Source organism: Bos taurus, chromosome 5 (assembly GCF_002263795.3).
Source record: "Bos taurus isolate L1 Dominette 01449 registration number 42190680 breed Hereford chromosome 5, ARS-UCD2.0, whole genome shotgun sequence".
Lineage (NCBI taxonomy): Eukaryota > Metazoa > Chordata > Mammalia > Artiodactyla > Bovidae > Bos > Bos taurus.
The window spans coordinates 11926348-11947787 of record NC_037332.1 but is presented as its reverse complement, the minus strand read 5'-3'; the positions used below and the strand labels follow the sequence as shown (position 1 = coordinate 11947787).

General features: G+C 38.9%; 1 protein-coding gene across 7 annotated transcripts in view; it reads right to left on the bottom strand.

Annotated features, from left to right (window-relative positions):
• METTL25 (methyltransferase like 25) overlaps nucleotides 1–21440 on the bottom strand; it is a 136851-nt gene that overhangs the window by 98011 nt on the left and 17400 nt on the right. For all 7 annotated transcript variants that reach the window (XR_009494448.1, XM_059886833.1, XM_024992400.2 and 4 more), the window contains exons 2-5: nucleotides 16821–16985; nucleotides 16231–16337; nucleotides 6323–6910; nucleotides 2870–3017 (exon numbers count right to left, since the gene is read on the bottom strand). Coding sequence is in view for 6 of the 7 variants with exons in the window: in XM_059886833.1 (XP_059742816.1) it covers nucleotides 2870–3017; nucleotides 6323–6910; nucleotides 16231–16337; nucleotides 16821–16985 (1008 nt within the window). In the remaining variant the exon portion in view is untranslated. The remainder of the gene's footprint in view (nucleotides 1–2869; nucleotides 3018–6322; nucleotides 6911–16230; nucleotides 16338–16820; nucleotides 16986–21440) is intronic.

Sequence of the window (21440 nt, the reverse complement as noted above, 5' to 3'; positions counted from 1 at the left end):
CTCTAGTGAACATGCCTTATTCAAAGATATTTTTTCATCTTAATTTGAATACATGGTCAATAAATACTTCTAAACAATTTATAACAGTGTGTCAGAAAAGGTACCTAAGTGGACTCAACACAAAGGACTTTCCTCAATCATTTCATTTAGCTCTAAAAATATTTATCTTCCCTTATGTTTGTTTATACTTTATTGAAACACATTATAAATAAATGTAACTAAGAATATTAAATTACTATTTGCCTAGAGAAGACTGACACAAAATGGACTGACAAAGGAGCAACTAGTGAGCAACTAGTCCATCTCTTAAATTGCTTCCTACCCTGGCAAGTAGTTTCTGCCAACCCCTTTAAGAATAAAATGGAAGAACCAGACACTGGATGTAAATTGTACCAATAACATTTCCTGGCTGTCATGAAATAATGATAGCCACTTAAATCTGAATTTCTTTACATATTCAACAAAAGTAGAGAATAAATAAAATTACTCATAAACCACTTATACTAGATATGTAGATTTAAATGTACATTAAGAAATAAACATCTCAAATCAGTGAAACCAGCTCTGGGGATCATTCCAGAGGGAGAGTCAGATGTGGAAACATGTGTGTGACAGGGAACAGAGTACACTGCCAAGAGACAGGACCCCATTGTGTGAAGAACAGAGATAAAGGCTGAGACCTGACGATGCATAGCAAGGGCTGCAAGGGTCCCGCAGGCCCAGGATGGCAGTCTTCAGATGGACCACCTACAGAGAGGGAAGCCCTTTGGAAGGGGAAGGCATTTTGGTGGGGGGTGGTGGTGGGGTGAGGTGGAGGGGGATGATGTTAAAGTAAAAGAAGGAAGCAGGAAGCTGAAATTAAAGATCTTACACTATAAGACAGTATTTCTGAACTGAAAAACACACCAAGTGGCTCCATCTACTCCCAATTGGGCCAATTGTTAAAAAACACCCTATTTCACTGCACCTGTAGAACAGGAAGCACTTGAACTAAGAACAAGAACTTCCCTACACAGAATTTTATGCTTGCTGAGCCAGGAGAACACTTCCCATTTAATATTTTAAAAACTGTAAACACTGTGATTGCATTAAGTGTTTTGTTTTGTTTTCTTCCCCATTTCTTTTAGGAAAGAGGTACAAAAAGAGTTATACACTAATGTAAATATTGGGTTATATACTATAGAGTAAAAAAAAAAATTAGGTTCACGTTTCCCCCCAAGTTTTATCTTGAAAATTTGTGTACTCAGAGCAAAGTTGGAAATAATACGACAAGCATATTTTCCATTTAAATTAAACTATTGTTACCTTTTTGCCAATTTGCTTTCTTTCTCTCACTCTGTGTATCTCTACATATTCACAAATTTACATCTGCCTATCTTTTCTAAAAGACAGTTTTTAAAACACTGACATAAAAAAATTCAAACTCCCCTCTTCTCCACAAAAAACTTTTGTCAGTTTTAAGGAAGACCTCTGTTTCATCCAGCCAAATTTCAGTATACAATACTAATTTTTACCTCTTGGACATGACTAAATAAAAAATAATCAAAATTTCATACTCATCTGGGCTTTATAGCTGAAAAAAAGAGCAAACAATGCCATCCACGTTGATACAACTTCCTGACCTAAAAATTCTTGGCAAGGGACACTGGATATTGATAAATAATTCATTAAACTAATAGAAAAGAGAACTGCTAATATTTTTTTTTAATTTAATTTTATTTTTAAACTTTACAATATTGTATTAGTTTTGCCAAATATCGAAATGAATCCGCCATATTAATAAACTAAATAACCACCCAATGTGATACCATGTCTAATAGAGAGATGTAATATATAAAATGGGTCAAAAGGAGGAATTTCTGGAGCTGCTCTAGATGAAAGACTGTAGGTGCTTTCAGTCTTGTCAACACACTCTGTCCTTCACTCCTCAGGCACCTTTTCAGCCCAAGGAGCAAACAGTTTGAATACTATTATTTTAAAGCAACTGCAGGTCTTCACCTTTTTGAAAGCATGGTGTTCTAACACTTCAAAGTAGAGTAAGAAACTTTTTGTGAGGGAGAAATATCAGTATGCCTTACAAGATGGAGAAGGGTTTGGAAATGGAAGCAAATCTTGTCAACTCTATATTTATGACAAAATAACTTAGCTTCACTACATTAGTCAAGGTGTATCTGACAAATATTTTTAAATAGAAGTTCTCTAAAACATGTATCACACAAAATTCTCATATATTTGCAGTTTGGGGCACTCTTTAAGACCATACGGAGCTTAAGAATTGATGCTTTTGAAGTGTGGTGTTGGAGAAGACTCTTGAAAGTCCCTTGGACAGCAAGGAGATCCAACCAGTCCATCCTAAAGGAGATCAGTCCTGGGTGTTCATTGGAAGGACTGATGTTGAAGCTGAAACTCCAATATTTTGGCCACCTGATGGGGAAGAGGTGACTCATTTGAAAAGACCCTGATGTTAGGAAAGATTGAAGGCAGGAGGAGAAGGGGACAACAGAGGATGAGATGGTTGGATGGCATCACCGACTCAATGGACATGAGTTTGGGTAAACTCCGGGAGTTGGTGATGGTCAGGGAGGCCTGGCATGCTGCGGTTCATGGGGTCGCAAAGAGTCAGACACAACTGAGTGACTGAACTGAAGACCATACTGTGATAAAAAAAGAAACTATCACAAAATACACTATAAGTGACAATGCATCAAATTTCATTTGATGTAACATTTCTAAAATTGTAAGAATATCAGATCTTATTTCAAATGCTAATTCAAAATGACAATACTGTCAACAACAAAAAAGAGGGAGAGAGATAAAGCAGTCATTTTGCTCGAATAAATAAAATCATGAGACATGAAGAACTTTGTACCTTTATGTAGGTTTTCAAACTCTTCAGATAAGAGGTGATAGCAGCAACCCACACTGCAAACTCCTTTGACTTCAGACTTGGAAGTGAATATTCGCAGAGTATTTGGAGCAAGATCACCACAAGTATGTAGACCTACCATCAAACAATCCTTAAAAGATAAGAAGAAGAAATGCTGGAAATTAAAAGGAAGGGTAAAACACATTTCAGGTGAAGACTGTATATGTTTATCAGAATGCAGAGCTTTAAAAAAATGATAAAGTTCTAACTAGAAAGTATCGTATGTCCCATTTTCATAACATAATTATTTCCTTTATAGGTAAAATGATTGTGATCTTTTATCAAAACTGACATGCTTCTGAGTTGATTTTCTAATGCTTTTGGTTACTTGTCCTTTTTACTTTTCTCTGGTCTCTTTTACAATTAATATTTGCTTAACAACTAGTCAAAATAAAGGTTGATTTGACCAATCAAATGTAGGTGGTGTTACTAGGACAAACTTGTGATTTGAGATACATTAATATCTTAATAGTCAATTTTTAAATTGCACTTCACCATTCAAAACTTATAAAACCTGCCATACGAAAGAAATTCAAAAGAAATTAAGCCTTGCTAAATTGGCATTTATACTCCAACATCAAAAAAAGTTTACTTAGTTCACTCATTACACCAAATATAACAATATTAATTCCAAATAAAAAATGTTGCTCTTAATTTTATAACATGAATTATGTAAAATTCCTTTGAAATGTTTCTCCTAATTACTTAAGGCCTAATTTAAATGCATACACAGAGTGGTTACACTGGCTCACACTCAAAAGAATTTCGATCAGTATGCTATTTAACTCTTCAGTTGCATAATTTCCTCATCTGTAAAATGAGGCCAATAATAGTATCTTATCTCAATGGGTTGTTGCAAGACTTTAATAAGTTAATACTTGTACATAATTTAGTATAACCTCTGGCACATAATAAAATTCAGTAAATGTTATATATTTTTATCATCAATATCAGGTTATTATAAATATGGATATTATAAATATTTAAAATAACGGACATTAAGTTGTGAATCAAATATATAACTATTTTAAGAACAAATACAACTACTTCAGTTGAGTTATTTTACAAAAAATAATACTTTAGTTCATATAATCTAGATATGTGTGTGCCTAGTTGCTGCAATCATGTCCGAGTCGTTGGGACTCATGGACCATTGCCCTCCAGGCTCCTCTGTACAAGAGATTCTCCAGGCAAGAACACTGAAGTGGGTAGCCATTCCCTTCTCCAGGAGATCTTCCTGACCCAGGGATCAAACCCGGGTTTTTTGCATTGCAGGCAGGGCTGAAGTCTAACCTTTCAAAAGAAAAGAATTTACCTGTACACTGCTTTGGCCTGATAAAATATTCAGTTGCTTCAATCATTATTCTCTTCAAAGCACATGTTATGGAATGTTGTGCAATTATTTTGCTTTTCTCAGTGATTAGACAGCTTGGGTAGGTTTTACTTAGATGTTATGTTATAAATAATAAGGAGTTCAGAGAGAGAGGGTTTATTGCTAATTAAGGGTATATCATAGAGGTACAAATCTCTCTTTTTAAGCTTAGCTCTCCCTAAAGACAACACAAAAACATTTAACCTCATTCTTTACTGTATTCATTATACAGAATTGGTTAATAATATCAGCAGGTGGCAAACAAAAATCTGCAATTAGCATAGTATCCTAATAGCAAAATATTTAAGAACTGCATGTGTGTTGTGCGATGGGGAATGGAAAGGATAAGAGGTATTGGTCAGTTTTGGTTATTAAATTACTGCTTCACTAAGGACCCAAGAAACAATTTTCCACCATATATTTTATCAGCAAATTATTATAAAAGCTTGCATACAGTTTTGATCGTATACTTTTCAGATGACTCTTAAAAGCAAAAATAAATGGTAATAAGCACTAAAAGTGTATATATTTTGAAGTCAAATTAAAGTAACTGGGGTTGTTTAACCCCAACAGAAGGTTAAGCTGTAACTTAATTACTGATTTCATATATAGGAAAAACAATTAATGAGGATTAACCAGTTTTCTACAATTAGTGAAATACAAAAATACCTGGGAAAAAGAAAAATTTCCCACTCTAAAATGACAAAGTACTAAAACACTGGTCAGCAACCAAACAAGGATTTAAATTTATAAAGAATTCTAGGGTCTTTTGTTTATTCATTCTTTAGGGAAGACTTTTCAAAAATTTAACAAGAGTAGAATATCATACGGAGAAGGCGATGGCACCCCACTCCAGTACTCTTGCCTGGTAAATCCCATGGACGGAGGAGCCTGGTAGGCTGCAGTCCATGGGGTCGCAAAAAGTCAGACACGACTGAGCGACTTCACTTTCACTTTTCACTTTCATGCATTGGAGAAGGAAATGGCAACCCACTCCAGTGTTCTTGCCTGGAGAATCCCAGGGATGGGGGAGCCTGGTGGGCTGCTGTCTATGGGCTCGCACAAAGTCAGACACGACTGAGGTGACTTAGCAGTAGCAGTAGCAGAATATCATAACTTCAAAGGCTACCTTGATTTCTAAACAATGAGTTAGGCCAAATGATTTCTAGAAACTCCTCTAATATTGTGTAATATACAATGCTGCCTTTAAGATACATTATCTTTCCAACATTATATGACTCAACATACTTGCAGTTTAGAAAAAGTTCAAAATTTTTTAAGAATTCAGAAGCTACTCTTGCTCAGTAAAATTGAAATTTTGGTTACCAACTCTAACATTAAACATAATGTTGTCCTTGTGCTCATGCTTAGTCATGTCTGACTGTTTGTGACCCCATGGACCTTAGCCCTCCAGGCTCCTCTGTCCATGGGATTCTCCAGGCAAGAATACTGGAGTGGGTTGCCATGCACTCCTCCAGGGTTCTTCCCAACCCAGGGATTGAACCCAGGTCTCCCGCATTGCAGGTGGATGCTTTACCATCTGAGCCACCGAAGAAGCCCAAGAATACTAGAGTGGGTAACCTATCCCTTCTCCAGAGAACTTCCTAACCCAGATTCTTTACCAGCTAAGCTACCAGGGAAGCCCAATACTGCCCTAGATACATCTTTACTCCAAATGTAAACGAAATGTAAGAATTTTCTTGGAGTGGAATTTGAAAAATCCATCAATTGCATAAGGAGAACTTATCTAACTAGCTTCTGTATTTGTACTTATGTTTCATTCAGTATTAAAAATGAAGGGAGGGCAAGGGCACACCATTCTGGAAAACTATAATTGTCAGATTGTCAGATTTGTACTCTTATCAGATTTTGGTATCTATGGAAATCATGAAAGCCTGAATTTTTATTTTCTTGGTTCTTTCAATTAATGTAATCAAATAAGATATGCAGCTAGTATTAAAATTTAATTCTATGTTTAAGGGCCTTTACATAAGTCAAATTACAGAATTCAAAACTGAAATCACCTCCAGATCTTTAATAATATCATGTAGTTCTGAATCAGCAGTGATAATAGATGTTAAAGGTGAATATATATTTGATTCATTTGACTTCAAAGTAATTTTTCTTCTCTCTTTACTTGCTTCAGACATTTTTCTCTTAGGTATTTGGGATGAGGAATTAGGTTCTATGGCATTAACAGGCAAAAGGTCTCTAAGAGAAAAGGCATTTTCAAAACACAAATTTTCCTCTCGGTGTGAATAAACCTTTAGGTTTTCCATTTGTCTTCTGATGTCAGAAATCACAGAACCTGAAAACTCTGATAAAAAGTCTGAGGCTGGTGGCTTCTCTTGACTTGCAGTACTGCTGTTACATATTCCCTCAATGTCTGCTTTAGTTTCATCTTGCACTTTCCTTTCTTTCGTTGTCTGTAATGCCAGTCCACTGACATCTGGTTTTGACCGCCTACCATAGACTTTCCAATGTTTCTTCAGTTTCCTGTTTCTCTCCTCAGCTCCACGAGTATTTGAGGAATCGATTCCATAAACTTTTAAGCCATACTTTAAGGACAAAAAGGAGCTTAGGTAGCCTTTTCCAGAACCCAGGTCAATTATCTAAAGAAAATCAGAATGAATCAAAGGGATTTCAGTTAGACAACAACAGCAATCTCAATTTTTTTAAAAAGCAAGTAAATGGATGGTTGTAAAATTTATACAACCCGTTATGCTTTACTCTATTTTAATTTTTGATCCCATTAAAAACAAATAACTCATCATTTTTATTCAATATTTAAGAGAAGTTCTAAGCAGTGTAATAATAAGTCAAGAAAAAGATGTAAAAGATGAATATTGAAGATAAAATTGTCTTTCTTCACTAGAACATTTAGGTGTGACCTAAATCAAATCCCTTATGATTATTCAGTGGAAGTGACAAATAGATTCAAGGAATTAGATCTGGTAGACAGAATGTCTGAAGAACTATGGACAGATGTTCCTAACATTGTACAGGAGGTGGTGACCAAAACCATCCTCAAGAAAAAGAAATGCAAGAAGGCAAAGTGTTTGTCTGGGGAGGCCTTACAAATAGCTGAGAAGAGACGAGAAGTGAAAGGCAAAGGAGAAAAGGAAAGATACACCCAACTGAATGTACAGTTCCAGAGAATAGCAACGAAAGAAAGCCTTCTTAAATGAAAAATGCAAAGAATTAGAGGAAAACAACAGAATGGGAAAGACCAGAGATCTCTTCAAGAAAACTGGAGATACAATGCAACATTTCAAGCAAAGATGGGCACAATAAAGGACAGAAATGACAAAGACTCAACAGAAACAGAAGAGATTAAGTAGATGTGGTGAGAACACAACAGAAACTATACAAAAAAAGGTCTAAATACCCAGATAACCATGATGGTGTGGTCACTCACCTAGAGCCAGACATCCTTGAGTGTGAATTCAAGTGGGCCTTAGGAAGCATTATTATGAACAAAACTAGTGGAGATGATGGAATTCCAGTTGAGCTATTTCAAATCTGAAAAGATGATGCTGTTAAAGTGCTGCACTCAATATGTCAGCAAATTTAAAAAACTCAGCAGTGGCCACAGGACTGGAGTTTGTTTTCATTCCAATCTTAAAGAAGGGCAATGTCAAAGAACGTTCAAACTACCATACAATTGCACTCATTTCACATGCTAGCAAGGTAATGATTAAAATCCTTCAAGCTAGGCTTCAATAATATGTGAACTGAGAACTTCCAGATGTATAAGCTGGATTTAGAAAAGGCAGAGGAACCAGAGACCAAATAGCCAACATCCATCAGATCAGAGGAAAAGCAAGGGAGCTCCAGAAAATGACTACTTCTGCTTCAGTGACTACACTAAAGCCTTTGACTGTGTGGATCACAACAAACTGTGGAAAATTTTCAAAGAGACAGGAATACCAGACCACCTTACCAGGATCCTGAGAAACCTGTATGCAGGACAAGAAGCATACATCAAACAACGGACTGGTTCAAAATTGGGAAAGGAATACATCACGACTGTATATTTTCACCCTGCATTTAACTTATTATGCAGAGTTAATCATGCAAAATGCCCGGGCGGGGGATGACTAACAAGCTGGAATCAAGATTGCCAGGAGAAATATCAACAATCTCAGATATGCCAATGATACCACTCTAATGGCAGATAGCAAAGAATAACTAAATTAGAGCCTCTTGATGAGGGTGAAGGAGGAGAATGAAAAAGCTGGCTTAAAACTCAACATTCAAAAAACTAAGATCATGGCAGCTGGTCCCATCACTTCATGGCAAATAGAGGGGGAACAATGGAAAAATGACAGACTTTATTTTCTTGGGCTCCAAAATCACTGCGTCAGTGACTGCAGCCATGAAATAAAAAATGCTTGCTCCTTGGAAGAAAAGTTATGACAAACCTAGAGAGTGTATTAAAAAGCATAGACATCACTTTGCCCACAAAGGTCTGTATAGTCAAAACTATGGTGTTTCCAGTAGTCATGTATGGATGTGAGAGATGGACAGTAAAGAAGGCTGAGAGCTGAAGAATTAATGCTTTTGAACTGTGGCGCTAGAGAAGGCTCTTGAGAGTCCCTTGGACTGCAAGAAGATCAAACCAGTTAATCCTAGAGGAAATCAACCCTGAATATTCACTGGAAGGACTGATGCTGAAGCTGAAGATCCAGTACTCTGACCACCTGATGCAAAGAGCCGACTCACTGGAAAAGACCCTGATGCTGGGGAAGACTGAAGGCAGGAGGAGAAGGGAGCAACAGAGGACGAGATGTTTGGATGGCATCACTGACTCAATGAATGAGTTTCAGCAAACTCTGGGAGATGGTGAAGGACAAGGAGGCCTGGCATGCTGCAACCCATGGGGTCACAATGAGACACAACTGGGCGACTGAAGAACAACGTGAAACACGCTATTTCAAATTTTTTCTCTGCACTTTAGAAATTAATTTGTTTTATCAATTTAAAATTATTATATAATATTTCATATAAATAAATAAGTATAGTCAAAATGAAAAGCTATAAAGGACAACAACAAATACCCATCAAAGATTTAAGTATAAGTGATTTATTTGGGAGGTAAAGAAAACACTGTTAGGGAAATAGAGAAGAAAAAAAGAGAAAGGAAGGCAGCCCAACAAAAGGTGTGTTTGTGGGCAAAATACGACTTTAGAACAACCTGGGTTTAATCCCACTGGAAAACTCAGACAGCCAGTGTAGAACACATACCTCAGAGTCAGCCACCTGGAAAGTCCGGGAGTTGATGTATTTTTTAATTAACTTGCATTAGTCATTAATTCAAGGATGCACACAGGGAGGAATTAATCCCCAGAATGTGTATGCAGGCAGTGCCATACTTCAGCACACAGAGAAAAATCCACAGGGAAAGAAATACAGCAATTGCCAGGTAGAAGGTAGCCGGGCCACCATGATGTGGTAAGGCCCAATAGTATTTGAATAAGGCATCCAGTAGCATCTGCTATACCCATGAAGCCACCAGCCAACCTAGGGATGGGTATGTTAGTAATTACATTCCATATAACCGTGTTCCTTTCCATATCTTATCTCTCTGTTTCCCCTACCAGCTGCTAAGTCGCTTCAGTCGTGTCTGACTCTATGCGACCCCATAGACGGCAGCCCACCAGGCTCCCCTGTACCTGGGATTCTCCAGGCAAGAACACTGGAGTGGCTTGCCATTTCCTTCTCCATCCCCTACCAGAGGTTAACAACTATTATCAGATTATTGTGTATGATTCCCTTGCTTCTTTAATGGTTTTTTTTTTTCCATGTATTTTTTTTGCATTAAGAACATACCATTATTTTCTTTAAGAGCTTTTTAAAAATGGCACCATAAAATATGTAGTCATCAGTAAATTGCTTATTTTTCCCATTCATTTGTATGCTTCGGCTGCACGGGTGCAGGAGGGCCTAGAGGAGCTATACGACGTTGAAGGTCAGGAAGGGCGGCGGTGAGGAGATACCCCTCATCCAGGGTAAGGAGCAACGGCTGGGCTTTGCTAGAGCAGCCATGAAGAGATACCCCACGCCCAAGGTAAGAGAAACCCAAGTAAGATGGTAGGTATTGCAAGAGGGCATCAGAGGGCAGACACACTGAAACCATACTCACAGAAAACTAGTCAATTTAATCACACTAGGACCACAGCCTTGTCTAACTCAATGAAACTAAGCCATACTCGTGGGGCAACCCAAGATGGGCGGGTCATGGTGGAGAGATCTGACAGAATGTGGTCCACTGGAGAAGGGAATGGCAAACCACTTCAGTATTCTTACCTTGAGAACCCCGTGAACCGTATGAAAAGGCAAAATGATAGGATACAGAAAGAGGAGCTCCCCAGGTCAGTAGGTGCCCATTATGCTACTGGAGATCAGTGGAGAAATAACTCCAGAAAGAATGAAGGGATGGAGCCAAAGCAAAAAGAATATCCAGCTGTGGATGTGACTGGTGATAGAAGCAAGGTCCGATGCTGTAAAGAGCAATATTGCATGGGAACCTGGAATGTCAGGTCCATGAATCAAGGCAAATTGGAAGTGGTCAAATAAGAGACGGCAAGAGTGAATGTCAACATTCTAGGAATCAGCAAACTGAAATGGACTGGAATGGGTGAATTTAACTCAGATGATCATTATATCTACTACTGTGGGCAGGAATCCCTCAGAAGAAATGGAGTAGCCATCATGGTCAACAAAAGAGTCCGAAATGCAGTACTTGGATGCAATCTCAAAAACGACAGAATGATCTCTGTTCGTTTCCAAGGCAAACCATTCAATATCACAGTAATCCAAGTCTATGCCCCAACCAGTAATGCTGAAGAAGCTGAAGTTGAACGGTTCTATGAAGACCTATAAGACCTTTTAGAACTAACACCCAAAAAAGATGTCCTTTTCATTATAGGGGACTGGAATGCAAAAGTAGGAAGTCAAGAAACACCTGGAGTAACAGGCAAATTTGGCCCTGGAATACGGAATGAAGCAGGGCAAAGACTAATAGAGTTTTTCCAAGAAAATGCACTGGTCATAACAAACACCATCTTTCAACAACACAAGAGAAGACTCTACACATGGACATCACCAGATGGTCAACACCGAAATCAGGTTGATTATATTCTTTGCAGCCAAAGATGGAGAAGCTCTATACAGCCCAAAAAAAAAAAAAAAAAACAAGACCAGGAGCTGACTGCAGCTCAGATCATGAACTCCTTATTGCCGAATTCAGACTTAAATTGAAGAAAGTAGGGAAAACCACTAGACCATACAGGTATGACCTAAATCAAATCCCTTATGATTATACAGTGGAAGTGAGAAATAGATTTAAGGGCTTAGATCTGATAGATAGAGTGCCTGATGAACTATGGAATGAGGTTCGTGACCCTGTACAGGAGACAGGGATCAAGACCATTCCCATAGAAAAGAAATGCAAAAAAGCAAAATGGCTGTCTGGGGAGGCCTTACAAATAGCTGTGAAAAGAAGAGAAGCAAAAAGCAAAGGGGCAAAGGAAAGATGTAAGCATCTGAATGCAGAGTTCCAAAGAATAGCAAGAAGAGATAAGAAAGCCTTCTTCAGTGATCAATGCAAAGAAATAGAGGAAAACAACAGAATGGGAAAGACTAGAGATCTCTTCAAGAAAATCAGAGATACCAAGGAAACATTTCATGCAAAGATGGGCTCGATAAAGGACAGAAATTGTATGGACTTAACAGAAGCAGAAGATATTAAGAAGAGGTGGCAAGAATACACAGAAGAACTGTACAAAAAAGATCTTCACGACCCAGATAATCACGATGGTGTGATCACTGACCTAGAGCCAGACATCCTGGAATGTGAAGTCAAGTGGGCCTTAGAAAGCATCACTATGAACAAAGCTAGTGGAGGTGATAGAATTCCAGTTGAGCTATTCCAAATCCTGAAAGATGATGCTGTGAAAGTGCTGCACTCAATATACCAGCAAATTTGGAAAACTCAGCAGTGGCCACAGGACTGGAAAAGGTCAGTTTTCATTCCAATCCCAAAGAAAGGCAATGCCAAAGAATGCTCAAACTACCGCACAATTGCACTCATCTCACAGGCTAGTAAAGTAATGCTCAAAATTCTCCAAGCCAGGCTTCAGCAATACGTGAACCGTGAACTTCCTGATGTTCAAGCTGGTTTTAGAAAAGGAAGAGGAACCAAAGAGCAAATTGCCAACATCTGCTGGATCATGGAAAAAGCAAGAGAGTTCCAGAAAAACACCTATTTCTGCTTTATTGACTATTCCAAAGCCTTTGACTGTGTGGATCACAATAACTGTGAAAAATTCTGAAAGAGATGGGACACCAGACCACCTGATCTGCCTCTTGAAAAAATTTGGGAAATCTGGTCAACCACTTGTAAAAGAATGAAACTAGAACACTTTCTACCACCATACACAAAAATAAACTCAAAATGGATTAAAGATCTAAACGTAAGACCATAAACTATAAAACTCCTAGAGGAGAACATAGGCAAAACACTCTCGGACATACATCACAGCAGGATCCTCTATGACCCACCTCCCAGAATATTGGAAATAAAAGCAAAAATAAACAAATGGGACCTAATTAACCTTAAAAGCTTCTGCACATCAAAGGAAACTATTAGCAAGGTGAAAAGACAGCCTTCAGAATGGGATAAAATAATAGCAAATGAACCAACTGACAAACAACTAATCTCAAAAATATACAAGCAACTCCTACAGCTCAACTCCAGAAAAATAAATGACCCAATCAAAAAATGGGCCAAAGAACTAAATAGACATTTGTCCAAAGAAGACATACAGATGGCTAACAAACACATGAGAAGATGCTCAACATCACTCATTATCAGAGAAATGCAAATCAAAACCACTATGAGGTACCATTTCACACCAGTCAGAATGGCTGCGATCCAAAAGTCTACAAATAATAAATGCTGGAGAGGGTGTGGAGAAAAGGGAACTCTCTTACACTGTTGGTGGGAATGCAAACTAGTACAGCCACTATGGAGAACAGTGTGGAGATTCCTTAAAAAACTGGAAATAGAACTGCCTTATGATCCAGCAACCCCACTGCTGGGCATACACACTGAGGAAACCAGAAGGGAAAGAGACACGTGTACCCCAATGTTCATCGCAGCACTGTTTATAATAGCCAGGACATGGAAGCAACCTAGATGCCCATCAGCAGATGAATGGATAAGCAAGCTGTGGTACATATACACAATGGAGTATTACTCAGCCATTAAAAAGAATACATTTGAATCAGTTCTAATGAGGTGGATGAAACTGGAGCCTATTATACAGAGTGAAGTAAGCCAGAAGGAAAAACACCAATACAGTATACTAATGCATATATATGGAATTTAGAAAGATGGTAACAATAACCCTGTGTACGAGACAGCAAAAGAGACAGTGATGTATAGAACAGTCTTATGGACTCTGTGGGAGAGGGAGAGGGTGGGAAGATTTGGGAGAATGGCATTGAAACATGTAAAATATCATGTATGAAACGAGATGCCAGTCCAGGTTCAATGCACGATACTGGATGCTTGGGGCTAGTGCACTGGGACGACCCAGAGGGATGGTATGGGGAGGGAGGAGGGAGGAGGGTTCAGGATGGGGAACACATGTATACCTGTGGTGGATTCATTTTGATATTTGTCAAAACTAAGACAATTATGTAAAGTTTAAAAATAAAATTAAATTAAAAAAAATTTGTATGCAGGTCAGGAAGGAACAGTTAGAACTGGACATGGAACAACAGACTGGTTCCAAATAGGAAAAGGAGTCCGTCAAGGCTGTATATTGTTACCCTGCTTATTTAACTTATATGCAGAGTACATCATGAGAAACGCTGGACTGGAACACAAGCTGGAATCAAGATTGCCGGGAGAAATATCAATCACTTCAGATATGCAGATGACATCACCCTTATGGCAGAAACTGAAGAGGAACTCAAAAGCCTCTTGATGAAAGTGAAAGTAGAGAGGGAAAGAGTTGGCTTAAAGCTCAACATTCAGAAAACGAAGATCATGGCATCCGGTCCCATCACTTCATTGGAAATGGATGGGGAAACAGTGGAAACAGTGTCAGACTTTATTTTTCTGGGCTCCAAAATCACTGCAGATGGTGACTGCAGCCATGAAATTAAAAGACGCTTACTCCTTGGAAGGAAAGTCATGACCAACCTAGATAGCATATTCAAAAGCAGAGACATTACTGTGCCAACAAAGGTTCGTCTAGTCAAGGCTATGGTTTTTCCTGTGGTCATGTATGGATGTGAGAGTTGGACTGTGAAGAAGGCTGAGTGCCGAAGAATTGATGCTTTTGAACTGTGGTGTGGGAGAAGACTCTTGAGAGTCCCTTGGACTGCAAGGAGATCCAACCAGTCCATTCTGAAGGAGATCAGCCCTGGGATTTCTTTGGAAGGAATGATGCTAAAACTGAAACTCCAGTACTTTGGCCACCTCTTTCGAAGAGTTGACTCATTGGAAAAGACTCTGATGCTGGGAGGGATTGAGGGCAAGAGGAGAAGGGGACGACAGAGGATGAGATGGCTGGATGGCATCACTGACTTGATGGATGTGAGACTCAGTAATCTCTAGGAATTGGTGATGGACAGGGAGGCCTGGCGTGCTATGATTCATGGGGTCGCAAAGAGTCAGACACGACTGAGCGACTGATCTGATCTGAATATTCCTTCATATGTTAGCACAGCAGCGGCTGGTTAAGTTTTACTGTGTACTTGCCCCCTTTACTCTGGTTGGGTATCACCATCATGGTGAGCCTGTTACTGATCCTGACAGGTACTGCTTGGGCATGACACATGGAGAAAAGGTTTAAAACTACTGCCTCAGCTCTTGCCTTAGTTCCTACCCTCAAGATCTATGTTGCCATAAGTGGTTCTGTAAGCCTGGCTCAAGCAGTGATTATTTTCTAACCATCCTCACTCTCTAGAAGTCTGGATGAATACATGGAAAAGATTCTAACACCTCTTAAAAACTGAAGAAGGGAAAGTCCTCCATGACCCCCTAGATGTTCTTGTAGGGATAAGAAAAATGACTATTTTTATAGGCCAATATAGTCAATCACTGATTTTATTTTAGCATCTCTTTTCAGACATTACTACCTTTCACAAAGGCTATTTTTCAGAATAGGAATGCATTATGATTCTGACACTATGAAAGAATCCAGGTTTCTCTGTGTTACAATAATGAGGCAGATGCCCCCTGACCACAGCTTGGTACCCCAGGTCCTTGGGAACACCTGCTGCTGCTGCTGCTGCTGCTAAGTTGCTTCAGTCATGTCCGGCTCTGTGCGACCCCATAGACGGCGGCCCACCAGGCTCCCCGCCCCTGGGATTCTCCAGGCAAGAACACTGGAGTGGGTTGCCATTTCCTTCTCCAATGCATGAAAGTGACAAGTGAAAGTGAAGTCGCTCAGTCGTGTCCAACTCTGTGCGACCCCATGGACTGCAGTGCACCAGGCTCCTCCGCCATGGGATTCTCCAGGCAAGAGTACTGGAGTGGGTGCCATTGCCTTCTCTGTGGGAACACCTAGTGGTGAACAATTCTGCAGGAAGTCATCTTCATAATGTTGCTTCAAGGTAGAATTACAACATAAGAAAACTACCAGAGCTTCGATCCACTCTGAAAAGAGTGAAATTTGTAGTAAAATATTAATAGCCATATCTTCTTTTTAGTATAAATTGGTTATAATTGCAGTGTATTGTGTAGTGAGAGCATATTTAAAGGATCAGAAATGATGTGACGTATCTCACATTAGCTATTACTTAATGATGTTTTAAAGACTAGACGAGGACAGTAGAAAAGGAAATTTGAATGATACCCCTCAAAATGGTAATAATTTTAACACGAGAATATATAGGGAAATACTCTTATTACCTGCTTTATTCCACAGTATTCAGCAATACTGCTGATGAGTTCTGACATTGCCTGAACTTCGTGAGATTTTTTCAAATTCATAAACTCATCAAGTTTCACATTCTCATCTGAACAAAAATAAAACAAAATTAACATACTGCTACTAAAGAAATAAAATGTGGTAAGAAGCATCAGTTGATGATCATGTTTTCTGTAATTAAATATGAAAATAATACAGAGATCCTATTGTGGTTTCTATATGATAGATATCTACTAGTTTAGCTATTATGAATCAAATTTGAATTAAAAAAATGAAAAAGACTCATATAACATTATTAAAAATGTTCCCTGAAATAGAAGACAATTAACTACAAAGGGAAAGACTGATAACTAGTCTACAATGACGGAAAAAATAATGCGGAGATTTATAACTAAGTTGTTTGTTTAATATGGTGCATAAGAAAATCAATTCATTTAGAACAGGTAAGTCTACCAGGGCTCATGATACAAGGTCTAACAAATTAAGAACACGTTGGAAATACAGACATATATGAATAGTATATTTCTTCTAAATGCCTAAGAAACAGACACACACACACAAACACACCTACCAGTTTTCTGTTTTTGATTTCCATGAAGGGCCACAAGAAGTTGATCAAAAGAAGTACATATCCCCAAGTTTTGTACAGAATAATACTTTGCAGCCAGAGCAAATGCTTCCACATTCACCAGCTTCTGGGAAGTTTCACAAAATATTTTTGGAAAATCAGTAACATCTAAAAAAATCAAGATACAAAGAGAAATGTTGGCAACAAAATAAGTAATTACTAGCTAATTGGTTGGAGATTTAAAAAACAGTCAATGAAAAATGAATATTGTCTATTAGTGCACATATATGCAATCTAGAAAGATGGTACTGATGAACCTACTTGCCGGGCAGCAATGGAAATTCAGACAGAAAACAGACTTGGGGACACAGGGGCAGGGGAAGGAGAGGCTGGGACAAATGGAGAGAGAAGCATGAAAACACATACTCTACCATATGTAAAACAGGTGCCCAGGGAGAATCTGCTGTATGACTCAGGAACTCAAACTGGGGCTCTCTAAAAACCTCGAGGGCTGGGAAGGGGTAATAGGCAGGAGGAAGGAACATACGCGTGTTGCTGTTGTTTAGTCACTCAGTTGTGTCTGACTACATTACTTTGCCAACAAAGGTCCATCTAGTCAAGGCTATGGTTTTTCCTGTGGTCATGTATGGATGTGAGAGTTGGACTGTGAAGAAGGCTGAGTGCTGAAGAATTGATGCTTTTGAACTGTGGTGTTGGAGAAGACTCTTGAGAGTCCCTTGGACTGCAAGGAGATCCAACCAGTCCATTCTGAAGGAGATCAGCCCTGGGATTTCTTTGGAAGGAATGATGCTAAAACTGAAACTCCAGTACTTTGGCCACCTCATGCGAAGAGTTGACTCACTGGAAAAGACTCTGATGCTGGGAGGGATTGGGGGCAAGAGGAGAAGGGGACGACAGAGGATGAGATGGCTGGATGGCATCACTGACTCGATGGACGTGAGTCTGAGTGAACTCCGGGAGTTGGTGATGGACAGGGAGGCCTGGCGTGCTGCGATTCATGGGGTCGCAAAGAGTCGGACACGACTGAGCGACTGATCTGATCTGATCTAATGTTACCCCATGGACTGTAGCACACCAGGCTTCCCTTTCAGCTTCAGCATCAGCATCAGTCCTTTCAGTGAATATTGAGGGTTGATTTCCTTTAGGATGGACTGGTTGGATCTCCTTGCAGTCCAAGGGATTCTCAAGAGTCTTCTCCAACACCACAGTTCAAAAACATCACTTCTTCAGCTCAGCCTTCCTTATGGTCCAACTCTAACATCTGTACATGACTACTGGAAAAACCATAGCTTTGACTAGACGGACCTTTGCTGCAAAGTAATGTCTCTGATCCTTAACATGCTGTCTAGGTTTGCACAGCTTTTCTTCCAAGGAGCAAGCGTCTTTTAATTTCATGACTGTAGTCCTGTCCACAGTGATTTTGGAGCCTAGAAAAGTCTCTCACTGTTTCCATTGTTTCCCAATCTATTTGCCATAAAGTCATGGGACTGGATGCCATGATCTTCATTTTTTGAATGTTGAGTTTTAAGCCAGCTTTTTCACTCTCTTCTTTCACCTTCATCATGAGGCTCTTTAGTTTCTCTTTGCTTTCTGCCATAAAGGTGGCGTCATCAAATATGCAAGGTTACTGATATTTCTTCCACCAATCTTGATCCCAGCTTGTGCTTCATCCAGCCTGGCATTTTGCATGATGTACTCTGCATATAAGTTAAATAAGCAGGGTGACAATATGCAGCCTTGATGTACTCCTTTCCCAGTTTTGAATCAGTCTGTTGTTCAAAATCAGGTTCTAACTGTCGCTTCTTGTCCTGCATACAGGTTTCTTAGGAGGCAGGTGGTCTGGTATTTCCATCTATTTAAGAATTTTCCAGTTTGTTGAGATCCACAGTCACAGGCTTTAGCATAGTCAATGAAGCAGAGGTAGATGTTTTTCTGGAATTATCTTGCTTTTTCTCTGATCCAATGGATGTTGATAATTTGATCTCTGGTTCCTCTGCCTTTTCTAAATCCAGCTTGAACATCTGGAAGTTCACGGTTCACATACTTTTGAAGCCTAGTTTGAAGGATTTTGAGCATTACTTTGCTAGCGTGTGAGATGAGTGCAATTGTGCAGTAGTATGAACATTCCTTGGTGTTGCTCTTTTTGGGGATTGGAATGAAAACTGACCTTTTCCAGTCCTGTGGCCACTGCTTAGTTTTCCAAATTTGCTGGCATATTGACTGCAGCACTTTAAAGCATCATCTTTTAGCATCTGAAATAGCTCAACTGCAATTCCATTACCTCCACTAGCTTTGTTCATAGTGATGCTCTCTAAGGCCCACTTGACTTTGCACTCCTGGATGTCTGGGTCTAGATGAGTGATCACACCATTATGTTTATCCTGGTATTAAGATCTTTTTCATATAGCTCTTCTGTGTATTGTTGTCATCTCTTCTTAATACCCTCTGCTTCTGTAGGTACATACCATTTCTGTCCTTTATCGAGCCCATCTTTGCATGAAATGTTCCCTTGGTATCTCTAATTTTCTTTAAGAGATCCCTAATCTTTCCCATTCTATTGTTTTCCTCTACTTCTTTGCATTGATCACTTAGGACAGCTTTCTTATCTCTCCTTGCTATTCTTTGGAATTCTGCATTCAGATAGATACATCTTTCCCTTTCTCCTTTGCCTTTTGCTTCTTGTCTCTTCTCAGCTATTTGTAAGGCCTTCTCAGACAACCATTTTGCTTTTTTGTATTTCTTTTTCTTGAGGATTGTTTTGGTCACCACCTCCTGCACAATGTCACGAACCTCTGTCCACAGGTCTTCAGGCACTCTGTCTACCAGATCTAATTCCTTGAATCTATTTGTCACTTTCACTGTATAATCATAAGGGATCTGATTTAGGTCATACCTGAATGGTCCAGTGGTTTTCCCTACTTTCTTCAATCTAAGTCTGAATTTTGCAATAAGGAGTTCATGATCTGAGCCTCAGTTAGCCCCTGGTCTTGTTCTTGCTGACTGTATAGAGCCTCTCCATTTATATCTATGGCTAATTCATGTTGATGTATGACAGAAACCAACACAATACTGTAAACAATTATCCTTTCATTAAAAATAAATAAATTTTTAAAAACTATAAAAAAATGAAAAACATTGATCTTACAACAAATTACATTTTCATTTTGGTGTGAGTTTTGAAAATATCACTAATGGTTCCATTATATTTATTATTTAAACTATTAGCTATTTATTTGTAGCAGCTAGTTTTCTCATAATACACTATACACGTATATACTTAGATTCCACATATAATTTGGTATTTTTGTTGTTGATCTTTCAAAAACCAAGAAAAGAAAGAAGGAAAGAAAAACATTTAAAACCATGCTAAACTGAAATACGGTCATTAGATTTATGAATGATCCTGGCGGACATACAACCATATATTTAAAGAAGGTAGTCCATCCAGTGCTGTTACACCCTGTCCACACTGCAGGTGGAACAACAGCAATATTTTCAATGGTGAAAGTGAAAGTTGCTCAGTCACGTCTGACTCCTGTGACCCCGTGGACTTTACAGTCCATGGAGTTCTCCAGGCCAGAATACTGGAGTTGGTAGCCTTTCCCTTCTTCAGGGGATCTTCCCAAGCCAGGGATTGAACCCAGGTCTTCCTCATTGCGGGCAGATTCTTTACCAGCTGAGCCACAAGGGAAGCCCAAGAATACCAGAGTGGGTAGCCTATCCCTTTCCAGCGGAACTTTCCTACCCAGGAATCAAACCGGGGTCTCCTGCATTGCAGGCAGATACTTTACCAATTGAACTATCAAAGAAGCCCTTTAATGGTATAAATGTTATTATAAAAACGTCCCTGCACCCTGATTCACTGGACCATGTAGACCTATGAGTGGTGTTTTTGTATGTGTGTGCATGTGTGTTTGTTCAATAAACTCTCAATATAGTTCTAAAATTAATCAGGTTATGATTATGTGATTATGTAAAAACTGTTCATTTTCTTCCAATGTCAGTTTACAGCAGACGTTGTCTAAACTTCATATAGAAACTACTGATAGCTGCCCAGTGCTTTAGCAGAGCAAACCACCACTCTTTAAACACCCCGTGTCCCTCTCTGTGTGAGGATCATACACCCTATTGAACTCAGATGTGGCTGCATCTCACCAAGCTGAATGAACTATGCCATTTTCAGGCAGAAGTTTTAAAAACATCAAAAAATTCACTATACTTTCTTTGCCTAGAACTGTAATTGTAAAGACATGTCAAAATAGAACCTCCCTCAACCTGAGTCCCCAAGAGATGACAAGAAAGACATCGCTGCTGTCAAACTACAAGGAACATGCAGTCAGTATACATGAAAAATAAACATCACTGTTTTCAGTCACTGAGTCTTTAGGTTTATTACTGCAGCATAATCTTGCCTATTCCAACGAACACACATAATATAGATTTGCTCTTTATTTGTTCAGTTTCATTTGTCTATAGCCACTTTTAATGCATGTTAATTTATTTATCAAGGTTTTTTCAAAAAAAGCATTCTGATTTATAGGCAGTAGCTCAAAGAAACTCTTAGGATACAGTAGTTCATTTTCAAGTCCATTTACCAAAAAA